The 21,533-nt window shown below is 43.8% G+C and overlaps 1 protein-coding gene across 9 annotated transcripts in view; it reads right to left on the reverse strand.

Moving 5' to 3' along the window:
* NEDD4L (NEDD4 like E3 ubiquitin protein ligase) overlaps positions 1 to 21,533 on the reverse strand; it is a 370,199-nt gene that overhangs the window by 69,605 nt on the left and 279,061 nt on the right. For all 9 annotated transcript variants that reach the window (XM_040264312.1, XM_040264311.1, XM_040264310.1 and 6 more), the window contains 5 exons: positions 19,020 to 19,070; positions 8,227 to 8,288; positions 7,963 to 8,065; positions 6,115 to 6,281; positions 648 to 780 (listed from right to left, as the gene is read on the reverse strand). In XM_040264312.1, coding sequence (XP_040120246.1) covers positions 648 to 780; positions 6,115 to 6,281; positions 7,963 to 8,065; positions 8,227 to 8,288; positions 19,020 to 19,070 — 516 coding nt within the window. The remainder of the gene's footprint in view (positions 1 to 647; positions 781 to 6,114; positions 6,282 to 7,962; positions 8,066 to 8,226; positions 8,289 to 19,019; positions 19,071 to 21,533) is intronic.

Below are 21,533 nucleotides of genomic sequence, written 5' to 3' on the forward strand. Positions count from 1 at the left end.
GAATTTAATACGGCATCTTTCATTTTGCTTTTCCAATTTTGACCACTGGAACATTTTGTGAATGATCTGCCTAATGTAAGAATGGATTCCCAATAAGTAAACAGCGTTGTTAAGGCAGCACTGAAGTTACGGCAATTACTAATTTGTTGTTCAATTTATATATATTTTCCCAGTGATTTGCCATAAACATTTAAGGGTGAATTTATGAACATTTATGTTCACCCCAATTTGTATTTTCTTGGTAATAACCTGTTTCACCAAGTCAAAACCACTCAAAATTATATTTGGTACCCGAAGAAGTTACAGGGCAGGGTTCCATCAACTGCTCAAAGATGATTACCATGTTGCCGTTTAATAAGGTATGTTTAGACTCTGGGGTAAAATAAAAGTATAAAGTGAAAATACATTAAGATTAATTAAGTGCTAAAAAATGCACTTTCCTAGTGATGTGAATTATGCGTGCTTGAAGATGGCCTCTAGAAGCACTTTCTAAGTAAATACCCCAATGGTCCTCAACTAGCTAGCGGACGGTGCTCTTTTCCTTCAGACAGCCTTTACTGAGATAACACCCGGAACCCACAGACAGGGGGCGCTGTGGGAGGCGAGCAGGCAGGGGTCTGTAGGGAGTGAGAAGGCCAGGGCCGCACCTCGGGGCCCTCCCCGCCCTCGCTGGGCTCCGGCTCCAGGTCCTCGCTGATGTGTCTGCGCGAGCGGAAGCGGCGATGCGCGGCCTCCTGGTTGATCTGCCGGATGTTGCTGTCGGACTCGGACGACACATCCCTGGGCGCACATGGAGCGAGAAGGGGAGACAGAGAACCGGTGTTGATACCTGGCCCTTCAACCCAAGCCCGACATCGAACACGACGTCAGTGTTCTCCCGTTCAACCCTGAGAATCAGCTGGCCACTCGAAGGAGAACCTGCCAACATCTCTTGGCTGGAGTATACTTCCAGGTCGGCTTCACTGAAATAAACACAGGTTTTAAATGCCTCTGCCACAATATTTTTGAGTATCTTTCAGGGATATACTGTAGCATGTACTTTATGGTGTTTAAGAAAGATGAGAAATCAAAGTCCTCCACCCAGCTGCCCCATGAGAAGCGAGGCTTTCTGAAGGGGAATGGCAGGTGAGCTCACACTCGTGGCCAGCCAGTGGCGATCCCTCAAGGAGTCCAGCAATGACAAGGCCCACACTTTTGTCATCAGCAATCAACCAGTAAGTACAAACTGTGAATTCAAAGCTGGGATCTGGAGGAAACAGTCCCGATTCAACATGAACTTTTTCAGCCACTGCGGGTTTCATCTTGACAGAACCTCACAATCAGGACACTTTTTAAACTCCACTTTTAAACTCCCATTAAACTCTATTTTAAAATTCACACAAACATCAGGCAATTACCTCCCAAATCAACTAAGATCTGAAGAATACTGTAACTTCATAGTCCTTTTTTTTGTCATGTAACTCTTAATTTAGGATTTGAAAAGCACTGATTCCATCTTTAAAACTTCTGCAGTAAATTACAGGCAATTCTCCTTTGGGGGAAATATTACTTGGAGGCTTTTAAAGTAGAGGTTTAAATGTCAAAATGTTTTTCAGAGAAAACGCTTACAGACTCTTTCAATAAGACACCATGATGTTGCAAATTAATATTTCACAATAGCTGAAAACATTATTTCAGATTAACTGAAATCCAGTATTAATCAAGGGCCCTCATTAAGATTCTTCTTAAAACACAGGTTTTAAGACATTCTAATGCAGTCTCAGACATGCTATCTTCCCCCAAAAGAGCCTACTGGGCCCTGTAACAGTGAACAGCCTGCGATGAGCACACTCACCAGCTTCTAAGAGTCTGGATAGTTCCACCAAAAATCTTCACAAGTTTTAGCTTTACTGGTAAAGTGATAGTATGAGGTTGGCTTCTATTTAATCCATATTAAATCAATAATTCTTAATAAAGATCTAAGTGAAGTTTTACTGTATGTATACAACTGATACATAAATTCTTAAAACCTCGCAGAAATACCTATTTTGCATATTTTATAGCTGTATTAAACTATATCTGAAAAAAATGACATCATTAAGGCCACAAAGAAGCTAATTAAAATCAAGGGACACACAAGTATGCTAATACAATTTATGAAACTACCAAAACAGAATGATAAAAAAATAACACTCTCTTAGATATGTTAGAAAATATAATATTATCTTTAGGATTTTACACTGCTACAGTGATTTTTACAGGATATTCAATTCAATTTCACTTTATAATGGCTTTACTTAAAAACACTGTATATATAAAAGTTTCATGAAAATTTTATATATTCACTTGAAATATCAGTTGTCACTTAGTCACCACCACATGCGTGTTCTGGGTTGTAACATACATTTGAATTGTTACAGGGATTTCGGAGAGGTTGAGGAGAATAAGGCTTAATATTACTGTATCTGCATTTTCTCTCTGAGAAGTATATAAAATTCCATTATTCTGAATAGGCTTTTTTTTTTTTAAAGGGGCATTTAAAATCAATTATGTTAATCCTCCTTATTCAACATGCTCAAATAATTAGTAATCAATGTGAATCAGAAACAACTAAAAAGTATAAAGAAGAATGATACCTCTGATTCTGAAATTCCAAGTCTGGGCTTTTTTATGGTCTTTTGTGACGAAATGAAAATATTCATACGAGGGAAGCCTTTGGCCCTTAATTAAGCAATTGAATGAGAGGGTCGATGAAACTGACAGGAAGTTTAAATGGTCACTAATGGGAAAATGAACATTTAAAAATAGGTCTAAGCTGACAAAATAGAAACATGATTTTACTGGGGGCAGGGTAAAAAAATTTAAGGAGTAGCTCTTTCAATTTTCTTCATTCATTAATTTCACATATATATTTTTCATTTGACTGTAATAGGAAATATACAAATTAATAAAGATAAGAGAAACCATACATTTATCAAATTCAGTGCCAGCTGAGATCAGTGTATCGGATCATTTACATCCTATCAGTGACAAATGATGACCTGAGTCATCAAGAGATGATTAAATGATTGCTAAGATGGGAGAAGAAGTACAAAGTGGTTGAGAAAGAAGTACTGAAAAGAGTTAAAATGAGTGTTTCACAAGTTCATCTTCATTTATAGTCTTAATACGATTCCTTCATCATGTTTTTGAACGTCTGCTTTTAACAGTAAAAAGTCTATAGTTTACATTTAAATAGGACAAGGACAAATCTAAAATTAAAGGTGTTTTAAGAAGCCACCATCTGACTCGAGAGGCCTGGGGGAGTGCTCTGTGGTTGCCTTCCATCCTGATCTCTGCACCCAGTCCCCGACAGTCCACTAAACCACGCGTCTATACCCACTTTCAGAAACGGTTCATCTCTTTCAGTTAAAAGCGCCTACTTTGTGCCAGGTGCTAGGAGTTGATCTGTAAAGAGGAAACCACAGTCCTGATCGCACAGGCAGTAAGAGAATTATGTGCTCTGTGTCCTCATGGGAAAGTGTCCAGCTTTCAGACAGACTGGGACAGAAGAGGTCTGGCTCTTCCCGAGGAAGGGACAGGAGGCTGGCATCTGAAGGTTGCTGGGTGGAGAGGCACATTCTGGTTTTGTTTTTTTGGAGGGGACTGAGGAGAAGCACACCCACAGGGCCTGGGAGAGAAAGTCCTCAAGAGCAGCCTGCATGATCACATGCTCTGTGTTGACGACCGTGGGTGGCAAGAGGCAGGGAGGGCAGGACCCTGTGAGAACAGCCTGAGGGTACTGGGGTGCCCAGGAGGACTTGGCAGGGCCTGAAGTCTGGGTAAGCAAACTGGGTAAGCACTGAGACTCCCCAGGAGGGCCACCATTCTCTGTAAAATGAGACCATCACTTCATTATCTGACTTCCTCAGGTCAGTTATAGCCTTTGAATAAAGGCATTTGTTAATACCCACCCCCCCGCCCCCCGCCACCATCCCTGGAATGCTTGTAGGATTCTGTGAAAACTGATTTATGAAAAAAATCATTTTTCAATTAAAACAACACTTTAAAATCATCTGGAGGGCTTGAGGGCTCTGGTCAAGCCAAATCAAGTTAAGGACAAAGAACCTCAAATTCTCAAATGGTTCAACAGGAGGTTATCATGGAAACCGACCCTTTTCCCTCATAAGTTTTCTCTTGCTTTCTAGATGTCGTGCCTGTTGGGAAGGAGGCAGCCGGTAAGTTGCACCCAGAGCTCTGCAGATGTCCCTTCTGGTGAGCCACCTGTGCAGACCAGCACGTCACTGACATCTCCCTAAACCACATGTGAACCTGACCTTGGAAGAACCACAGTTTCCCAATTGTTTCTGGACTCCTGAGGAGCCAGCATTTACATAAGTTACAGCGTTTGTTTTGGTTCAGTTCTACAGGACACTGAAGGTGGTGTGTTTAGAAGAACGTATGAAGTGTTCCTTAGGGACTTCTCCATTAGTTTCACCACTCTCTGAGGCAGAGAAAGTAAAAACTGTTCCCACTTACCCCACAAACACAGACTTTGGTCTGCATAATTATTCATGAAAGTGAACATTTTTCTATATATATCTTGGTTATTAGTCTCTGAGAGCCCTAGTGGTCACTTTTTTTTTTTTAAAGAGATCACAGGACACTAGGGTCCCCATAAAGTGTTATTTTCAGATACTGTTTTCCTATGACCTTTAACAAAGATAAAGGTACTTTGCGCAGGGTGTTGCTACCAAGAATCTTTTGATCACTACATGTAACCAAGTCCAAGGCAGTTACTTTTTTTAGACTACATACAACTAGACTAGTCAAATGACTTAAAACAGTTTTAACAGCTTTGGTCATTGATTAAAGGGAAATAGTAAAAACAAATAAATTAATTAAAAAACCAACGAACCCAATTCCATTTATATTTCTATGTGGAAAAAATTATAACAAAGAAGAGTTTGACATCATCTGGATGTTGGGATACTATGCTGTCCCAGCAGCAATGAGCTGGTGCTCATGCTAGGTGGCCCAAAGCTGACCACGGGTGCCTGATATTAACAAGAACCCAACTCAGGGGCTTAGGAACGACTGGCCTTCACTGTTGCGGATTCTGCAAGCTTTTCCTCTAAATCAAACAACACCTAGACTAGACTTCTTGGCAGCTCTTCCCACCCCACTGTCTTATGCAGACTACCGTTGCCATTTCTAAAGACAAAAGGGTTATTGACAACACCACCCATCACCTTTAACACTTGTTCAAAAACTGTCATCAGCTAATTTGCTTCAGAGTCTGGGTTAAAGAGAAAATTATCTCACCTGATATACTTGCCTGTATACTGAAAATTATACAATTTACTGATAATTACTTCCTTGTCTTGGCTGCCGGGGAGCTCACCTTTTTTAGGATAGCCTTTTCCTTTTACATTTTTAGTATCTGTTTTTGTCTTTTATTGTATATTAATAGTTTTAGGTCTTGCTCTATACTATCATTTAAAACAAGCTGCTTCAAATCCTTTTTTACAGTAATGAGGTTTAATTAGTGTTTGCTATTATTAAACCAAAAATTGTCCAGTGAACAAATAATCATCAATTCACTGTGTCCCTGAGGGACTAGAACGAAGAGTATTACAAACTGTGAGTTAGCAACCCTCCCACCTGCTTCTAATGATATCACAGGGGTGATCTATAAATTTCTCAAAAAGGGAAAAAAAAAGTTTTGAGAGGGCTTTGAAATCAAATAATTATGGAATAAAACTCCAAAAAGTTAAAGAGGAAATGGTACAGCCAATATGTTTGCTGAAACTGAAGAAGGGAGCAGAGATGTAATCACCATGTATTAAGCGAAACCTAAGAAAAATGACCTTGGTTTTACAACTCATAAATCTACATAAAGATGACATGCAAAATAAATTAGTGCATATTTACAGCAGGAGACCACGATACGAAGGCCAGAGCTTCTTTATAACCTGATAGGTTCTGGTAGGTTCCCACGCCCTCTAACTATACCAAGAGGATTCCCACCGCAGCACACAATCACGTGCTTCCACCGATGGAAGACGTGCTTCCCAGCTTTGTCGCACAGAGCTGCTGCGTGGGCACCTGTCTGCAGAGCGTGGGGACGTGCTCGCGACCACGGACGGCACTCACATGAGGCTGGGCCGGTGCCACTGGGTGGTCCGGTTGTTGTGGTTGACGTAGTACGTGCGGCCCAGGTTGTCCACTTTCTCTTCCCACCCGGGGGGCAGCGGAGGCGGGGGCAGCTCCTCCTGGTGCTGAGAAGCCGAGTCACTGGAGTCGACGACTTCCCAGCCGGGCTGTGGGGCAGAGGAGAGGGAGGGGCGTCAGGCTGGTTCACTGGTCCCAGGGCAGCCGTGCCCTGTGTCCCGGCTCCTGTGGGCTCCAGCGGTGGCTTCGTGTGCCAGGTTTCAAGAAATTCTCAAAACAAGGCGGAAAAAATGTCAATGTGAAGAGAGTCACAAAAACACCCTGAGCCACGGCCAACGAACCGCACTGCCCTCCCGAGGACGGCGGTGTGGGTCATGACATGGACAGGGATCCAAGCAGCCCCTCACGTTACCTAAGTCCCATTACACTCTTTTGTAGTTCGTGTTTGTTATTTTGACCTGATGGCCTCTGGGGCTGCACAAAGCCATGCCGATCATGTGGGTCATGCTACAGCTGTCATCTTTTCAACACCTCCAGAAGGTAGGAGGGAGCTGGGAAGATGAGCCTCACAGCATGTGTGTTCTTGCAGATGCCACGGGCAGGCCACCAGGAGGCCCGGGGTGCTCTCGCTCCCCAGGGAGGACCATGGGAAGGTGGCCCCCGGAGGAGGGGGAGCTCCCTGACGCCCCTCTAGGGAGGACGAGCACGCACAGCAGCCAGGAACAGCCTGGAAGCTGCCTCTTCCTACTTGGCCATTCCCCACCTGCTGCTGCCGCGTCAGCAGCCTTCACGGTCCCTGAGTCAGAGGTACTCTTTTGCAATACATATTTTCGGCATTAAGTATTCCTTCCTGACATCCCCTAGTAAAGTCACTGGAAAATTAACTAATTCACAGTTGGAAGGCTGGAGGAGTGTTAAAAAAAAAAATTCCTTGGATTTGAGATAAAAATGTGTGGATGTGCTTATGAAATCTTAACAGTCAAGACTACCTACCACCCACTTCAGTCCTTCTCCCAGAGATAGATGAAAGCCTGCACATGAAATACTGCTTGGAAATATGACCTCTGGGTCGGGGGGGAATGGGGGGGCGGGTGCAGTTACTTGCCCATAATGCATTATTCACACACCATGTATATGCAACAGCTGCAAACAGATGTGCGAACAGGCCACAGAGAGGTCTCGAGAACGGACATTCTTGGACCAACACGAGAACGTGTCTAGTGAAGCAGCACTGTCTGCAGCCTGTGCTGCGAAGGTCCGACAGGACCCACGGTAGACGTATGTGACAGGAAAGTTAAAAGGTGGTGTTTTCTTTTTTAACTTGCCAAGAGGGAACAAAAGAAACTTCCTCTGGACAGCTAACTGTGGAACGGCCTAGCTAGAGGAGAGCTGCTCTAATGCACGTGCTCACCTGCAGGCCAAGCGAGCAAGAAACTTGGGACAGTCTCTACATCACTCACCCACTGTGAAGCAATTCCAAGTGCTACAGGGAATTTACTAAGAACTGAAAGGCCAAAGAAATAAGAGAATTAAATATGTGGGGGAGAATTTCACACAGTGGTGGGGCTGTTAATAGAACAGGGGTTAGAGCAGTTCATAAAAAGACACCTCTTCGATGATTAGTGTTATAAGGTAAAATGAAAAGCTTACTTTTTTTTTTTTGATAAAAGCAAACATTGGTAGATCCATGGAAGATGCAGATTCATGGACACGTTTAAGTTCCTTCATATTTATAAACATTTAGTTCCTTAAATTATAAAACCTTCATGTAAAATATCCACATGCTCTTAGGGAAGGAAAACAGACCACGGCCCAGAGTGCTCGGCTTACCTCCATCTCATCCCGCTGCTCACTGTTCTCTTCATCTTGGCCTCCGTTTTTGGGCATATAGGCCATTTTCAACCGCAAAAATCCCTTAACCCGAGATTTATGACTGCATGATGGAAGAAAAATTTGTTACAAAGGATGTGACTTGGTTTTACACTTCACATTTATGATGCTTTAAACAGATGTAATCAGTTATTATGTTGAAATCTTCCTCAGAGAAAACCAAGGCCAAAGCATAAAGAATGACTTGCAGCCTAAAACCCTTACCTTCTTGGCCGGAGGAGAAAGTCCTTAAATGTGTAGGGTCGCTCCATGGTTGGGTCTTCTGTCTAAAGGAAGAAAAAGTAAGTTTCGGTGCTCCTCAGGGTCTCATATTTCGCATCCACCCAACTGGACTACCGAGAACACACTTGCATGTTTTAGAACGTGCTCGGCAAAAACAGAGTTGGCTCCTTAGACAGTACTTGACAATTAATTACACATTTCATAGGTCACAGAACTTTATCTCCTCAAGACCCGCTAGATGTCACTATCAACACCCATTTTTTAGGAGCCAACCCCAGCCTTCCACAAATTTACAAAATTATAGCTGTTACTGCCAAGTGTAATTTCTAACTGCTGGGTGCAGGCCTCAATCTCATGCTGCTGATTAACTCTGGAGAACCAGGGGTCACTGGTGCCTGCCTGCCTGTCCCTTGTGAGTCAAGAAATCTAAGAGTGAGGTTAACGGGAAAATATGCAAGATCAATCTGTGAATCCAATTTTACTTTACTTTTAACATTAAAATATGTCCTCAGCCTCAGATAACTGAAAGAGCATCTCCTCCACAGAGACTGTCCTAGGTAGTATCATCCATCAGCCTTTTGCTGGTGCTTATTTCAAGAAGCTATGAATGTAATTGTGGTATTTATTCATTTAAAATAGAAATCAGTATTTTGTTGTGCAAAATCAGAGGTCAAAGCAGGTAGGAAAAGAAATGTTCCTATCTCATTAATTTAAAAATACACCAAGTGGGCTTTATTCCAGGGATGCAAGGATTCTTCAGTATTCACAAATCAATCAAGTGATATAGCATATTAACAAACTGAAAGATAAAAACCATACGATTATCTCAGTAGATGCAGAGAAAGCCTTTGACAAAATTCAACACCCATTTATGATAAAAACTCTCCAGAAACCAGGCACAGAAGGACCATACCTCAACATAATAGAAGCCATATATGACAAACCCACAGCAAACATTACCCTCAATGGCAAAAAACTGAAAGCATTTCCTCTAAAATCAGGAATAAGTGCCCACTCTCACCACTACTATGCAACATAATTTTGGAAGTCCTAGCCACGGCAATCAGAGAAGAAAAAGAAATAAAAGAAATACAGATTGGAAAAGCAGAAGTAGAACTGTTTGCAGATGACATGATCCTCTACATAGAAAACCCTAAAGACACCACCAGAAAATTACTAGAGCTAATCAATGAAGATACTGAAATTGCAGGTTATAAAATTAATACACAGAAATCCCTTGCATTCGTATACACTAACAATGAAAAAACAGAAAGAGAAATTAAGGAAACAATCCCATTCACGACTGCAATGAAAAGAATAAAATACTTAGGAATAAATTTACCTAAAAAAGCAAAAGACCTATATATAGAAAACTATAAAACACTGATGAAAGAAATCAAAAAGGACACAAATAGATGGGGAAATGTAGCAGGTTCGTGGATTGAAGACTCAACATAGTGAAAATTGTATACTACAAAGCAATCTATAGATTCAACACAATTGCTATCAAGCTACCAACGGTATTTTTCACAGAACTAGAACAAATAATTTCACAATTTGTATGGAAACACAAAAAACTTTGAATAGTCAAAGTAACGTTGAAAAAGAACAGAACTGGAGGAATCAAGCTTCCTGATTTCAGACTGTACGACAATGCTACAGTCATCAAGACAGTATGGTACTGGCACAAAGACAAATATAGATCAATGTAACAAAATAGAAAGCCCAGAGATAAATCCATGCTCCTATGGACATCTCATCTTTGACAAAGGAGGCAAAAATAGACAGTGGAGAAACGACAACCTCTTTTACAAGTGGTGCTGGGAAAACTGGTCAATCATGTGTAAAGGAATGAAATTTTCTAACACCATACACAAAAACTCAAAATGGGTTAAAGATCTAAATATAAGACCAGAAACTATAGAACTCTTAGAGGAAAATATAGGCCGAACACTCTCTGACATAAATCACAGCAGGATCCTCTATGGTCCACCTCCCAGAGTAATGGAAATAAAAACAAAAATAAACAAATGGAACCTAATTAAACTTAACAATTTCTGCACAACAAAGGAAACTATAAGCAAGGTGAAAAGGCAGCCTTCAGAATGGGAGAAAATAATAGCAACCGAAACAACTAACAAAGAATTAAACTCCAAAATATACAAGCAGCTTATGCAGCTCAATACCAGAAAAACAAACAACCCAATCAAAATGTGAGCCAAAGAACTAAACAAGCATTTCTTCAAAGAAGACATACAGATGGCTAACAAACACATGAAAAGATGCTCAATATCACTCATTATTAGAGAAATGCAAATCAAAACCACAATGAGGGATCATCTCACGCTGGTCAGAATGGTCGCCATCGAAAGGTCTACAGACAATAAACGCTGGAGAGGATGTGGAGAAAAGGGAATCCTCGTACACTGTTGGTGGGAATGCAAACTGCGATAGCCACTATGGAGAACAAGGTGGCGATTCCTTAAAAAACTGGAAATAGAACTCCCATACAACTGAGGAAAGACACACTGCACACACACTGAGGAAACAAGAATCGAAAGAGACACATATACCCCAGTATCACTGCAGCACTGCTTACCACGGCCAGGACAAGGAGACAACCTAGATGCGCATCGGCAGAGACATGGATGAACAGGCTGCGGTGCACGTGCACAATGGAGTATCACTCACGCATTGCAGTCAGCTCCAACGAGGTGGATGGAGCCGGAGCCTATCATACAGAGTGGAGCAAGCCAGAAAAAGAAACACCACTACAGTATACCAACGCATATCTATGAAACTTGTAAAGATGGTGACGACAATCCTATATGGAAGACAGCAAAAGAGACACAGATGTAAAGAATAGAGAGTTTTTGACTATGTGGGGGAAGGCGAGGGTAGGATGATTTGAGAGAATAGCATTGAAACATGTATATTACGATATGTAAAACAGATGACCAGTGCAAGTTCGATGCATGAAGCAGGGCACTCAAAGCCAGTGCTCGGGGACAACCCAGGGGGATGGGGTGAGGAGGGAGACGGGAGGGGCTTCCGGACGGGGGACACACGTGCACCGGCTGACTCATGCCGATGTGTGGCAGAAACTGCCACAATGCTGTAAAGTAATTAGCCTCCCATTAAAATCAACTAATTAAAAAATTAAGTGATGTAGTAAGGGCAGACCACAAGTTACAATATTTTCTAGAATTACTATGCAGATTTTTATATACCTTGCAGCCTGAGTTGGATGTAATTGTGTATAAGAGCAGGGACAGATCTAGGTTCAAAGCCTGGTTATAGCGCTAATAATGCTGTTGCTTACTCTCTTTAAACTTCAGTTTGTCTATAAAATGGAAATATTCGTGCTTATTATTAGAATGCTGTGAGGCTTGAGTGAGTCAATGTATATAAATCCACAGTGACTGGTACGTTCAAACATAGCAGCTATTACTAGTAGGAATAAAACTAATACTTTTATTGAAATAAATATAATAATTTTATTTCAAAAAAATAAAAATATTACATGCAGTAAAACCTCAAATACCTAGGCTCTTTAATTAAACACAATTTAAAATACCTTTGCAGCAAGAGGGACAAACCACAGCAACATGATTTATTATAAATCAGTAGGGTATGTGTGAGTATTTATGTTTGTAATATTATCTTTTATATCATTCTCTGCTTTAAACTTCCAATGACTTTCTATTCTGCTTATAATAGGCTGAAAATTCTTCCTTATGGGCCTACAAGGTTAAACGTGGTCTGGTTCTTCATTATCTCTCATCTCACTGGGAACCAGTCTCTGCAATCACCCCTGACTCCATTGGGAGATGATGAAGGACAGGGAAGCCTCGTGTGGTGCAGTCCCTGGGGTCACAGAGTCAGACATGACTGAGCGACTGAACCACCACCACCCCTCCTGACCTCACCTGTCCTGCGTGCACGTCATCTAACCCCGCCCTCACAGGTCCTTCTGCTGGACATCCCTGACTTTAGACACAGACGGCCATGCGGTCTCCGCTTTGCCATCCAAATCCAGAATCCCAAGTCACATCCTCAGACATCGCATGCTAAGTCACCATCACAGCCTCCCTTTCTCATCCTCAACTGCAGCGTCCTGATTCATCTCCCTCCTTCCCACTATTTTATGTATTTATGCTTATTTATGTATTTACCAGTTTATCATTCTATCACCTATAGAATATTACCTTGTAAGATCAGAGACTTGGATTTGCCCACCACTGTATTCTTGGCGCCAAGAGCACTGTCTGGCACGAAGGAAGCACGAAGTAGCTGACTAATCCACCTGATCTCCAGTAAACTGCTAGGGCCACAAAAAGCTACCCTCACTAAGCAAAGTCAGCTATATTCTCTAGACTTTTTTCTGAAGTCAGACACACACACACACACACACACACACACACACACACACACGCACGCACGCACGCGCGTGCGCGTCAGAGCTTACAGGGACTCTAAAAACAGAACTTTCCATAGGCTACATAGTTTAAATGACAAACACCGCACAGACTCAAGACGTAGACATCCTAGGTCTGTGCTCTGGCTTTGCTACCTACAAAGCCACGTGGCCAAGGGCAGGGTCTTTACCTCTGTGCCTCAGTGCCCTCATCCACGGAGTGGGGCAGTAACAGGAGCTTATCGAATTGTCACAATTAAACCGATCAACTGAGCTGGTCTATAAAAAGTCCTCACAAGGGTTCCTGGCACACTTAACAAACGTCGGCCATTATCATCGTCAGTCAAGTCTACATTTCCATGTCACTTGTGAACACTATCAATTCAGTGCTCTGCAATAAAGACAGGGTGTTAGAAGATGAGAATTCACCTCCATGGAACATGAACAAGATGGCAATCTCTGACAATAGGATTCTTCCTGGCACTATTCAGGTTCCTGCTGGATCCCAGTCCCTGGAGAAACGCCCAGGGGAGACTCCCTGAGAGTGTTTCTGGGAGAAAGCCATCTCAAACAGGTTGATGCTAATAGCACCAGTGGCCAAAATACATGCTTCTACCCCCTACCCCAGGCCACGAGCATTCAAAAAAAATCTTTTGGTTACACAGCAATTTCACCTTATAAGGATTCATTGCTTTAAAGAGAACTGCAGTTACTTGACATATATGTAATGTGAAAAATAACTTTGTGGGCAAGTGGAAGGGAACGGCCTTATCAGGACCCTAGACTCAAAAGAGGGATGCAATGGCTAAAAGCACCCAAGCCTCAGACTGAGGCCCTCTGGCCCCCTGACGGCACCACAGATCAATGTTGGAGACCTCTGGTCTGGTCAACCTGCAGATCACTGGGCAAGCCACCGACCTCTGTGCACCCAGGGGTCCCCACCCGTAAAATACAGGGAGTGGACAAATGGTCTCTAAAGTCCCTCTAAGCTCTAAGATACTGAATTCTGTACACATGAGACAGAACCATTACCCTGGTACCAGCTGGAATTATAAGAGGGGTGTTCATCATTTGAGTTACCTTCAAGTACAATTAAGATGACAAATTATAGCGCTACCATCCCAATGCCGCCTCAGTGTAGGAAAGCTATAAATTCAAGTTAACCCTGGCTGCCTTGAGTAGCACCTGACGAAAATAAGAGAAATTCATGTGTTTAAACAGCTCTCTCTACCTCAGTGTGTTTTCCACAGATACAGAGATTCTGCATCTAGGAGGGGTGATGGGAAAGGGCTCAAAGGACAGGGAAGACACTGACAGAAGAGTCAGGACAAGTCTCAGAGGTGTAAATGGCAAACACCTGCCAGAAATGTCATTCTGTTGTTAATGCAAGTCTTGGAGCTATTTTTGTCTCTAATTATTAAGGGGAAGTCATAAAATATTGTATGAACTTTTGGGGAATGACACACAGAATTTAAAAAACATGTAAAAAATGATAGTGTTTCTTAAAAAAATAAGTCAGAATAGGATAGTTATAGCTAAGGTCGCTTTTGGTGATGCACTGGAGAAATAGAGGAGCTTTGTTTCAGCTGCAGACAGACATCAGGCGAGCAGGGCCACCTTCCTAAAACACAGCCTCTACCCCGCCACGTGCGCCGTGCTGCCCAAGTCTCCCAGGCAACACACGTGTCGTCATGGTCGCAGTGCCTCTGCTTGTGAGCGCCACGGACAGCTAATGCCAGCTAGTGCCATGGACAGCGAAGGCGCGCTTTCACAGAGCCAGATGGAAACCTGGCATCATCTACGTGAATCCTCTTGTTTTATAGGTGAGACAAACAAGAGTCCCATAAAGGATTACTAACTTATTAAGGTTACCAAGGCAATCTGCCCATCTCCAGGCTCCGAGTTAACTATTCCTGAGAGGTCTTTTAAAGCTTGACATTTGGAGACTTCTGTGAATAGGAATCTATGATTTCTTAATTCTCAGATCTGCATAAAAGGTCAGACGACTAATCTTATTTACTCTCCCTGTTCCCTCTCTTTTACTCACTCCCAACCTCAACAGTGGGCTTCCCAGACGGTGCTAGTGGTAAAGAATCTGCCTGCCAATGCAGGAGATGCTGGTCGGATCCCTGGGTTGGGAAGAACTCCTGGAGGGGGCACGGCAACCCACTCCAGTGTTCTTGTCTGGAGAATGCCATGGGGGGAGGGGCTAAGGTCCATAGGGTTGCAAAGAACTGGACACAACTAAAGCAATTTAGCATGCATGCACACTCAACAGTAAGTAAAACGGAAAAAAAAAAAAAAAAAAGATGAGTGGCATATTTGCAACAGAAGCCAAGGAAACAGAGGTCCCTACCGTTTTAAACTCCCTGGATCTATTTCCTATCCCTTTTTCCTCCCCTTCCACAAATAAAACTGGCAGAACTGGCCTGAGAGCCAAGAATGAAAATGAGTGACAAGACAAAATCATTTTCTTTCATCTGGAAGCATTTGATAAAGCACTGGGGAATTCATAATCAAAGCGGGGAGAAGAAGTTACCTTTCCTTCTCATTATGTCTCTCTACTGTGTCCTGTTTAAGGGCGAACACGGAGCTGACGCTGGCCCCCTGGGGCCACTGTGGTCACTGACGGGGGTACTGATGCTTTAACATGCAGAGTGCATCTCGGCTTCACACGGCCCTGCTGGCCTCGTCTCTCTGTTTCCAGGGGCCTCCTTTGCTTGTCTCCCTGGCAGAAGAACTCCAAGCTGGACCGCCCCAATGGCCCCCAAGGCCCAGCAGCGCACACAGTTAATTATCTGGGGACCCAGCAGTGGGCACTGGGCTGAGAAGCACTGCTGTGAGTGCTCTGAGACGCTCAAGTGCATATAACTTGGCTTGTGTGTCTACGGATGGGTCTGCTCCTAAACCAGAATAACCCGCAAGTAGGCTTGCCCTGACCCTCTGGTCTTCCTGGTAGGCTTCTCGAGGTCAGGGAATTTACAGGTGTGAGTGAGGACAGCTTAGGAGAGACATCCCTAACAACTTAAGAGCATGGTTCTACACTGCAAATGCCAGTATCCACCAGCAATTGTATTCTGGTAGGGGGGAAAAAACTGAATCCCAACTGATAATTCTCGCTAGTGGTAAAGAATTCACTTGCCAAAGAGGAGATAAAAGAGACATGGGTTTGATCCCCAGATTGGGAAGATCCTTTGGAGGAGGGCATCATAACCCACTCCAGTATTCTTGCCTAGAATATCCTATGGACAGAGAAACCTGGTTGGGGGCTACCGTCCATGGGGTTGCAAAGCTGGACACAACAGAAGCAATAGTAGGCCCACGTAAACCTTGGGTATGAGAGCCCCTCCACACCCAGTTCTCTCCAGTAGGCAGAATTATCAGCTCGGGAAAAGGGAATTCAGAACCATACAGTTTTCGCCTAAGCGGGGGAAATCTGGTCTGATCTCAGCTGAACCAACTAAGAGGGTGCCACACTGCCACATGTAGCTTTTAAATGTAAACTTTAATGACTTGAAATAAAATGATAAATTCCATTCTTTAGTCACATCAGCCACATGTCAAATGCTCGACTAACACGTGTTTACAGCGATGGTAGCCCTGCTGAGACACGTGAGGGAGGAACTTGCTTCACTGATTTTTCCTCAGAGATTAGAATCATGTCTGTATCAGCAAACATCTGTGAAAGGAATAAATCCTCTATCAGGGAATGGGGCTGTCTGGAATTAATTAGTAACCGGATGCCCAATCTGATTCGTCAGAGTCTGAGGAGGCCCGGGCAGCACCTCACTACCACAGGACCGCTCTGCACTACCTTCCCTCATGACCAGTGAGACAACGTTCCTAAGCTCTTTTACCTAAAATTTGATGACATTAAACATCACTGAATCCACAGGCCATACAGCCTTGACAGTGGTCAAGTGGCTATTAAGAAAAGAGCATCCATTATCTACCCACAAAATATATTCAAATGCTAGCATGCGTTTTACATACTCACACTTGTGTTATCATACAATGTTAACTGCAATTTCCCCATGAGGGTCCTACACAAAGGACTGAACATACACTTGAGAGCACCTCAAATCCTGGGGTCAAAGCCGTGTCCACTGAGAACACGCCGGCCGGGTTCCACTGTCACTTAGAGGATGGAGAATGCACCTTCACCTCTCCTTTTGCGTCCTGTGTGACCCATCCTGAGGACTGTCCTGGGCTCCACAAAGCTAGTCAGTCTTAAGGAGGAGACACGGTGCCCCAGGGCACACCCATCCTGGAGGCCCGACACCGGGAGGCTCCATACTCGGCTGACTCAGCTCATGGGCAAGGCCTCAGCCCTCTCTGAGTGCTCGCTGTTCCACTCTTGAACCGGTTGGCTTCTATTCTGGCCTGGAGCCTTTCCTCCTCTGAAAGCTCAATCTTGCCTCCACCCAACTCCAAAGGTAAAAATATTCTCTCTACTGACTTGGCTCTGAAGAGAAACACTCTTCTATCCTCTGAGAACTCCCCTCAACCTTTCAAAACCAACCCATGCTCCTTCTCTCAAACAAGGAACTAGAGCAGGTTGTTCAAAAATTCCAGCTGCACCTCTTAAGTACATAATTTGCCTTGACTGTGATGTGTGTGTGTGTGTGTTGATATTTATTTATTTGGCTATGCTGGGTCTTAGTTATGGCATGTGGGACCTAGTTCCCTGACCAGGGATTGAACCTGGGCCCTCTGCATTGGGAGCATGGAGTCTTAGCCACTGAACCACCAGGAAAGTCCCTGTGATGCTGCTTTTATGTTAGGGAAAAGGGTGGTTGGGGACACCCAGGTAAGAAGTGGCCAAACAACCAACACTGTCTAAAAATGTAATGTGATTACAGCTTCAGCCTGAAGAGCATGGAGAGAAGACCCACTGATGTAGAAATACATGAACAATCTTTCTGCACAAGGTGGAGACATCCCTGCGCTCTCAGTGGGACCATAAAAGGACAATCAGTGTTCTCAAGGCTCACGGAATCCGTCTCGAGCATATGACCACTTTCCGCGACCATCTTGGAGCTTCGGGTTTTTATGTAGAAATAAACAAAGATATTCTAAAGTCACTACTGCTGTTTCCAATATTTGGGAAGGGAACGAGCTTCAAACCTTTTGTCCTTAATAGCTCCCCTGAGTAAACAGGAGTAAAGTGCTTGCCGTCACAGTCCCTCACAACAGATCTTCAAGAGCTTCCTGGGTAAGACGGCCTTTCTTGGTCTTTAATAGAGAGTGACAGCTACAGCTTCAACACAGCGGCAGGCTCATACTAGGTGGTTTGGGTCATTTTAGTTTATAGACGATTTATGCTATTGGCTCACATAGAACATTTTTTTAAAATGCCCTTGGAAGGCAGAAACATTTGACTTAGTCTCTCTTAGTTGCTATTGTGGGGCTTCCTTGGTGGCTCAGATGGTAAAGAATCTGCTTGCAATGCAGGAGACCTAGGTTTGATCCCTGGGTTGGGAAGATTCCCCTGGAGAAGGGAATGGCTACCCAATCCCATATTCTTGCCTGGAGAATTCCATGGACAGAGGAGCCTGGAGGGCTCCAGTCCATGCGGTCTTAGAGAGTGAGACACGACTGGGCACAATGAGGTGCTGAGGGCACTTCATGATGCCCCGGGGAAGAGGGAGGAGAGCTGGAGCACGAGGCCATTTACCTCTCACCAGGGAGGCCTGGGCCCCCATTTGATTGGTACTGGAACACGTGGGAGTCACCTTTCAGCTCAGTCACGGTCAATAGCCCCCATCCTTTTGCTATACGTTTGAGCAGAGGATTACTAGCAACAGCATACGTGCTGACCCGGTATAGTTTCTGAAACCAGAGTCTTTCCAGCTGACAAGTTCACTTAGGACCAAGAGCATCTCTTCTTTCATCTCTGTGCCAACTGAGAAAGCCATAACCAAAGTCACGGAAACATAGTCTGTGTAGATGAAGTGCAGGAGAAACAGAGGGTACAATTCCAGACAAAGGGAACACACATGTGGTTAGAGCCAAAGGATGAACTTGAAAGCAAGGACATTCCAGTGACAAGGAGAAGGGGTTTGGCAGAAGCAGGCAGCTGTTTTGTATGAAGTGACAAAGGAAGATGAGATAAGAAAGTAGCTGGCGACGCTGATAGATATCTGTAGATGGTTCAAGGACACCTGGTTTTTACAATTAACTGATCTCCTAGCCTCTTGAAAGGACCACCTTCTAGAAGGGGTCAGGCTCACAGTATCTGTGCTTCATTTCAGCCTTCTCCACAGTGTGGAGGAAATACTGCCCTGAAAATAACCCTGAATTGCAGACAGAAACTGCCATTCACTGCATGTGTTATAAAGCAGGCAACCGATCTTACCGGGAGATGACTAAGGGGTATGTCCACCTGTCCCAGGAAGTCGTCCCGTGTCTGTTAAGAAGAGAGAAAATAATTAGTGTTTTCATCTATTGAGTGAATGTCAACGTTCTTAAACGTGTTTCTTTACAAATAGAGAAAGGTCCAGGGTCTGGGCTGGGAGAATGGTGGGGATGGGTTGAAGGCAGAGGCCCAGGTGAGCCACAGATGGTTGTTGCCTTGGAGATGGGTGAGCCCAAGGCCTCAAACACCTGATCTTCAGCTGGCAGACACCCTGTAGGGCATCGATCACCCAAGAGACTGGAGACAGAGCCTCTCTTGGACTTGGGGAGCAGGCAGTCAGCTAGGGAAGGGATACCTGAGATTCCAGAGGGCCTGGGGGCATAGCTGGCCCAGTTTAAAGAGAAGTTGGTAAAGAAATGTTGGGGGCAATTTTCATGAATATTTATAAAGTGTAATAAATGAAAGAGCTCCTTGAGAGCTGAGTCTTGGGAAAGAGTACAGAAGCCAGTTACTAATACATCTTGTACATTACTTATTAAAAAATGGCCCTGAACTTTCAACCTAGTAATTATAGTGCTTCACAATCTAAGTTCGTGGATTATCTACTGGTTATAATTTTGGACACATGGTACTTCTTCCTATCTGCATCTATTGCACAGACCTCAATGAAAATTTATGTGGGTAAGCTCATATGTGCCTTTTCAGACTCTGGGAGTCATGGTAAATCTTAAAGTCAGGGTCAGCAGCCCTGGCCCGGACCCCGGGGTGTCCAGCAGGCCATTGGACACAACATCCTGCTTTAGGGGCATGTGCGTCACAGCCCCTGATACCCAGATGGCCCGCGATGTGAATCGGAAGAATCATGATGACAACTTCCGCTACCCTCATCAACCTCACACACACAAAAAAAAAACCCACCCACATTCAAACGCCTATGATAGTTAGAAAGTTCTTCACAGACATCATCAGACTTGTCCCACTACCAGCTTGAGGAGGAGCCCAAGAGAGAATCCAGAGTTCCACATTCCAAACTCTGGGCTCTTATTTTCAGTCTTACTGTGAAATTTCCTAATTTATAAAATGAACTTTTCAAATGCACTTGAAAAAAATTCTCCTCTTGCATTTAAAAAGTGGCAGCAGGTAAATGTGAATGAGATTTACTGCAATGATTTGTTCCATACTTAGGATGTCCTTTTAAGTAATTTAAAAAATCTGATTGACTAGAAAGCTGTCTGTCTCCTCTAGAATATGTGAAGGGTAACGAAAGATCAACGTCACCACTGCCAAAGCCTGAGAAGAGTTCCCACCCTTCTGATGAGGCTCTGTTTTCTTCTATTTCCTCAGATACATCTGCCTCCACCCACCATGCACGAGGCCGTGAGGTGCCAAAGATGTACCTCTTAACAAGCAACAGCCAGCACAGACATCTTCACTGTCCAAACAGTTAGGGAGCAGTCCCATTCTGAATGTGGCTGATTTAATTGTGTGCATGTTAGTTAATTTCACTATTAGAAACTCAGAGCTGCCTGACTCCTGACTACAGACTGTGTGTCTCCCTAATGAGAGTGATGAGGTTCTGCCCTTGTCCCTCTCCTGGCCAGCTGCTGATGCCATGAAGGACAAGGACTCGGGGAGGCAAGCATCAGAAGGAGACACTTTGATCCCAGAGCTCTGTTTCATAATCTGCTCTCTTTGGCTACTCTATCAATTGTTAACTTGAAGTACATCTTCACAAAAATTCATGAAACATCCACGTGTCTGCGCTGTTTTGGGAGGGAGATGTTAGACTTCTAAACCCATCAGATGAGTTCACCATCTGAATCTAGAGACAGGCGCTGGCCCCTAAGGGCTATTGTAGCAAAGCAGGTGCTGCATTAAGGGCACACCAAATCCTTAGTGAGCAGCTGCAGTGGATGGGCACGATTACTGTGCCCATTTTACAGATGGGGAACCTAGAGACCAGAGAGGTTGCTAGCTGGGTAGACTGGTTCCAGAGTCTGGGCTCTTAACCAATACTTTGTCCCGCATCTAGTTAACAGCAGGACAACTCGGCTGGGCACCAGCCTTGGGCTTCTCATCAGGATGCTGGTTCTCAACAGTGTGGATGAGAAGAGACTTTGATGACAGCACAGTATATGAGGCTTTGGGGAGGACAGTTCTGCCTAAAATGCCCATCTGGCATGTTATCTTGAACAAAACCTCTTGTTCCAACTTGGCTCCATGCCTCAAAGCAGCAGTTTAATGGATCCCCATGGTACTCGCTGCAAAGCTAGATGGCTTCACTTGTACCTTAACAAGGTTTCTAGTTACATTAGAAAAAAAAAGAAAGAAACACAATTCCTACAACAGAAGATGACGAGGCAACCTCACCATTAAACACAAGGCTCTTATTTTCTGGTTTACATCAAGGGTAATGGTAATAAAATCGTTTTAAAAATAAAATGGGGATCAAGTGTATAGAACAGCACACAGTTGAGAGGAATTGGCTTAAACAAGTGATTCACCAGTCACTGG

Source organism: Oryx dammah, unplaced genomic scaffold (assembly GCF_014754425.2).
Source record: "Oryx dammah isolate SB20612 unplaced genomic scaffold, SCBI_Odam_1.1 HiC_scaffold_22, whole genome shotgun sequence".
Taxonomy (NCBI): domain Eukaryota; kingdom Metazoa; phylum Chordata; class Mammalia; order Artiodactyla; family Bovidae; genus Oryx; species Oryx dammah.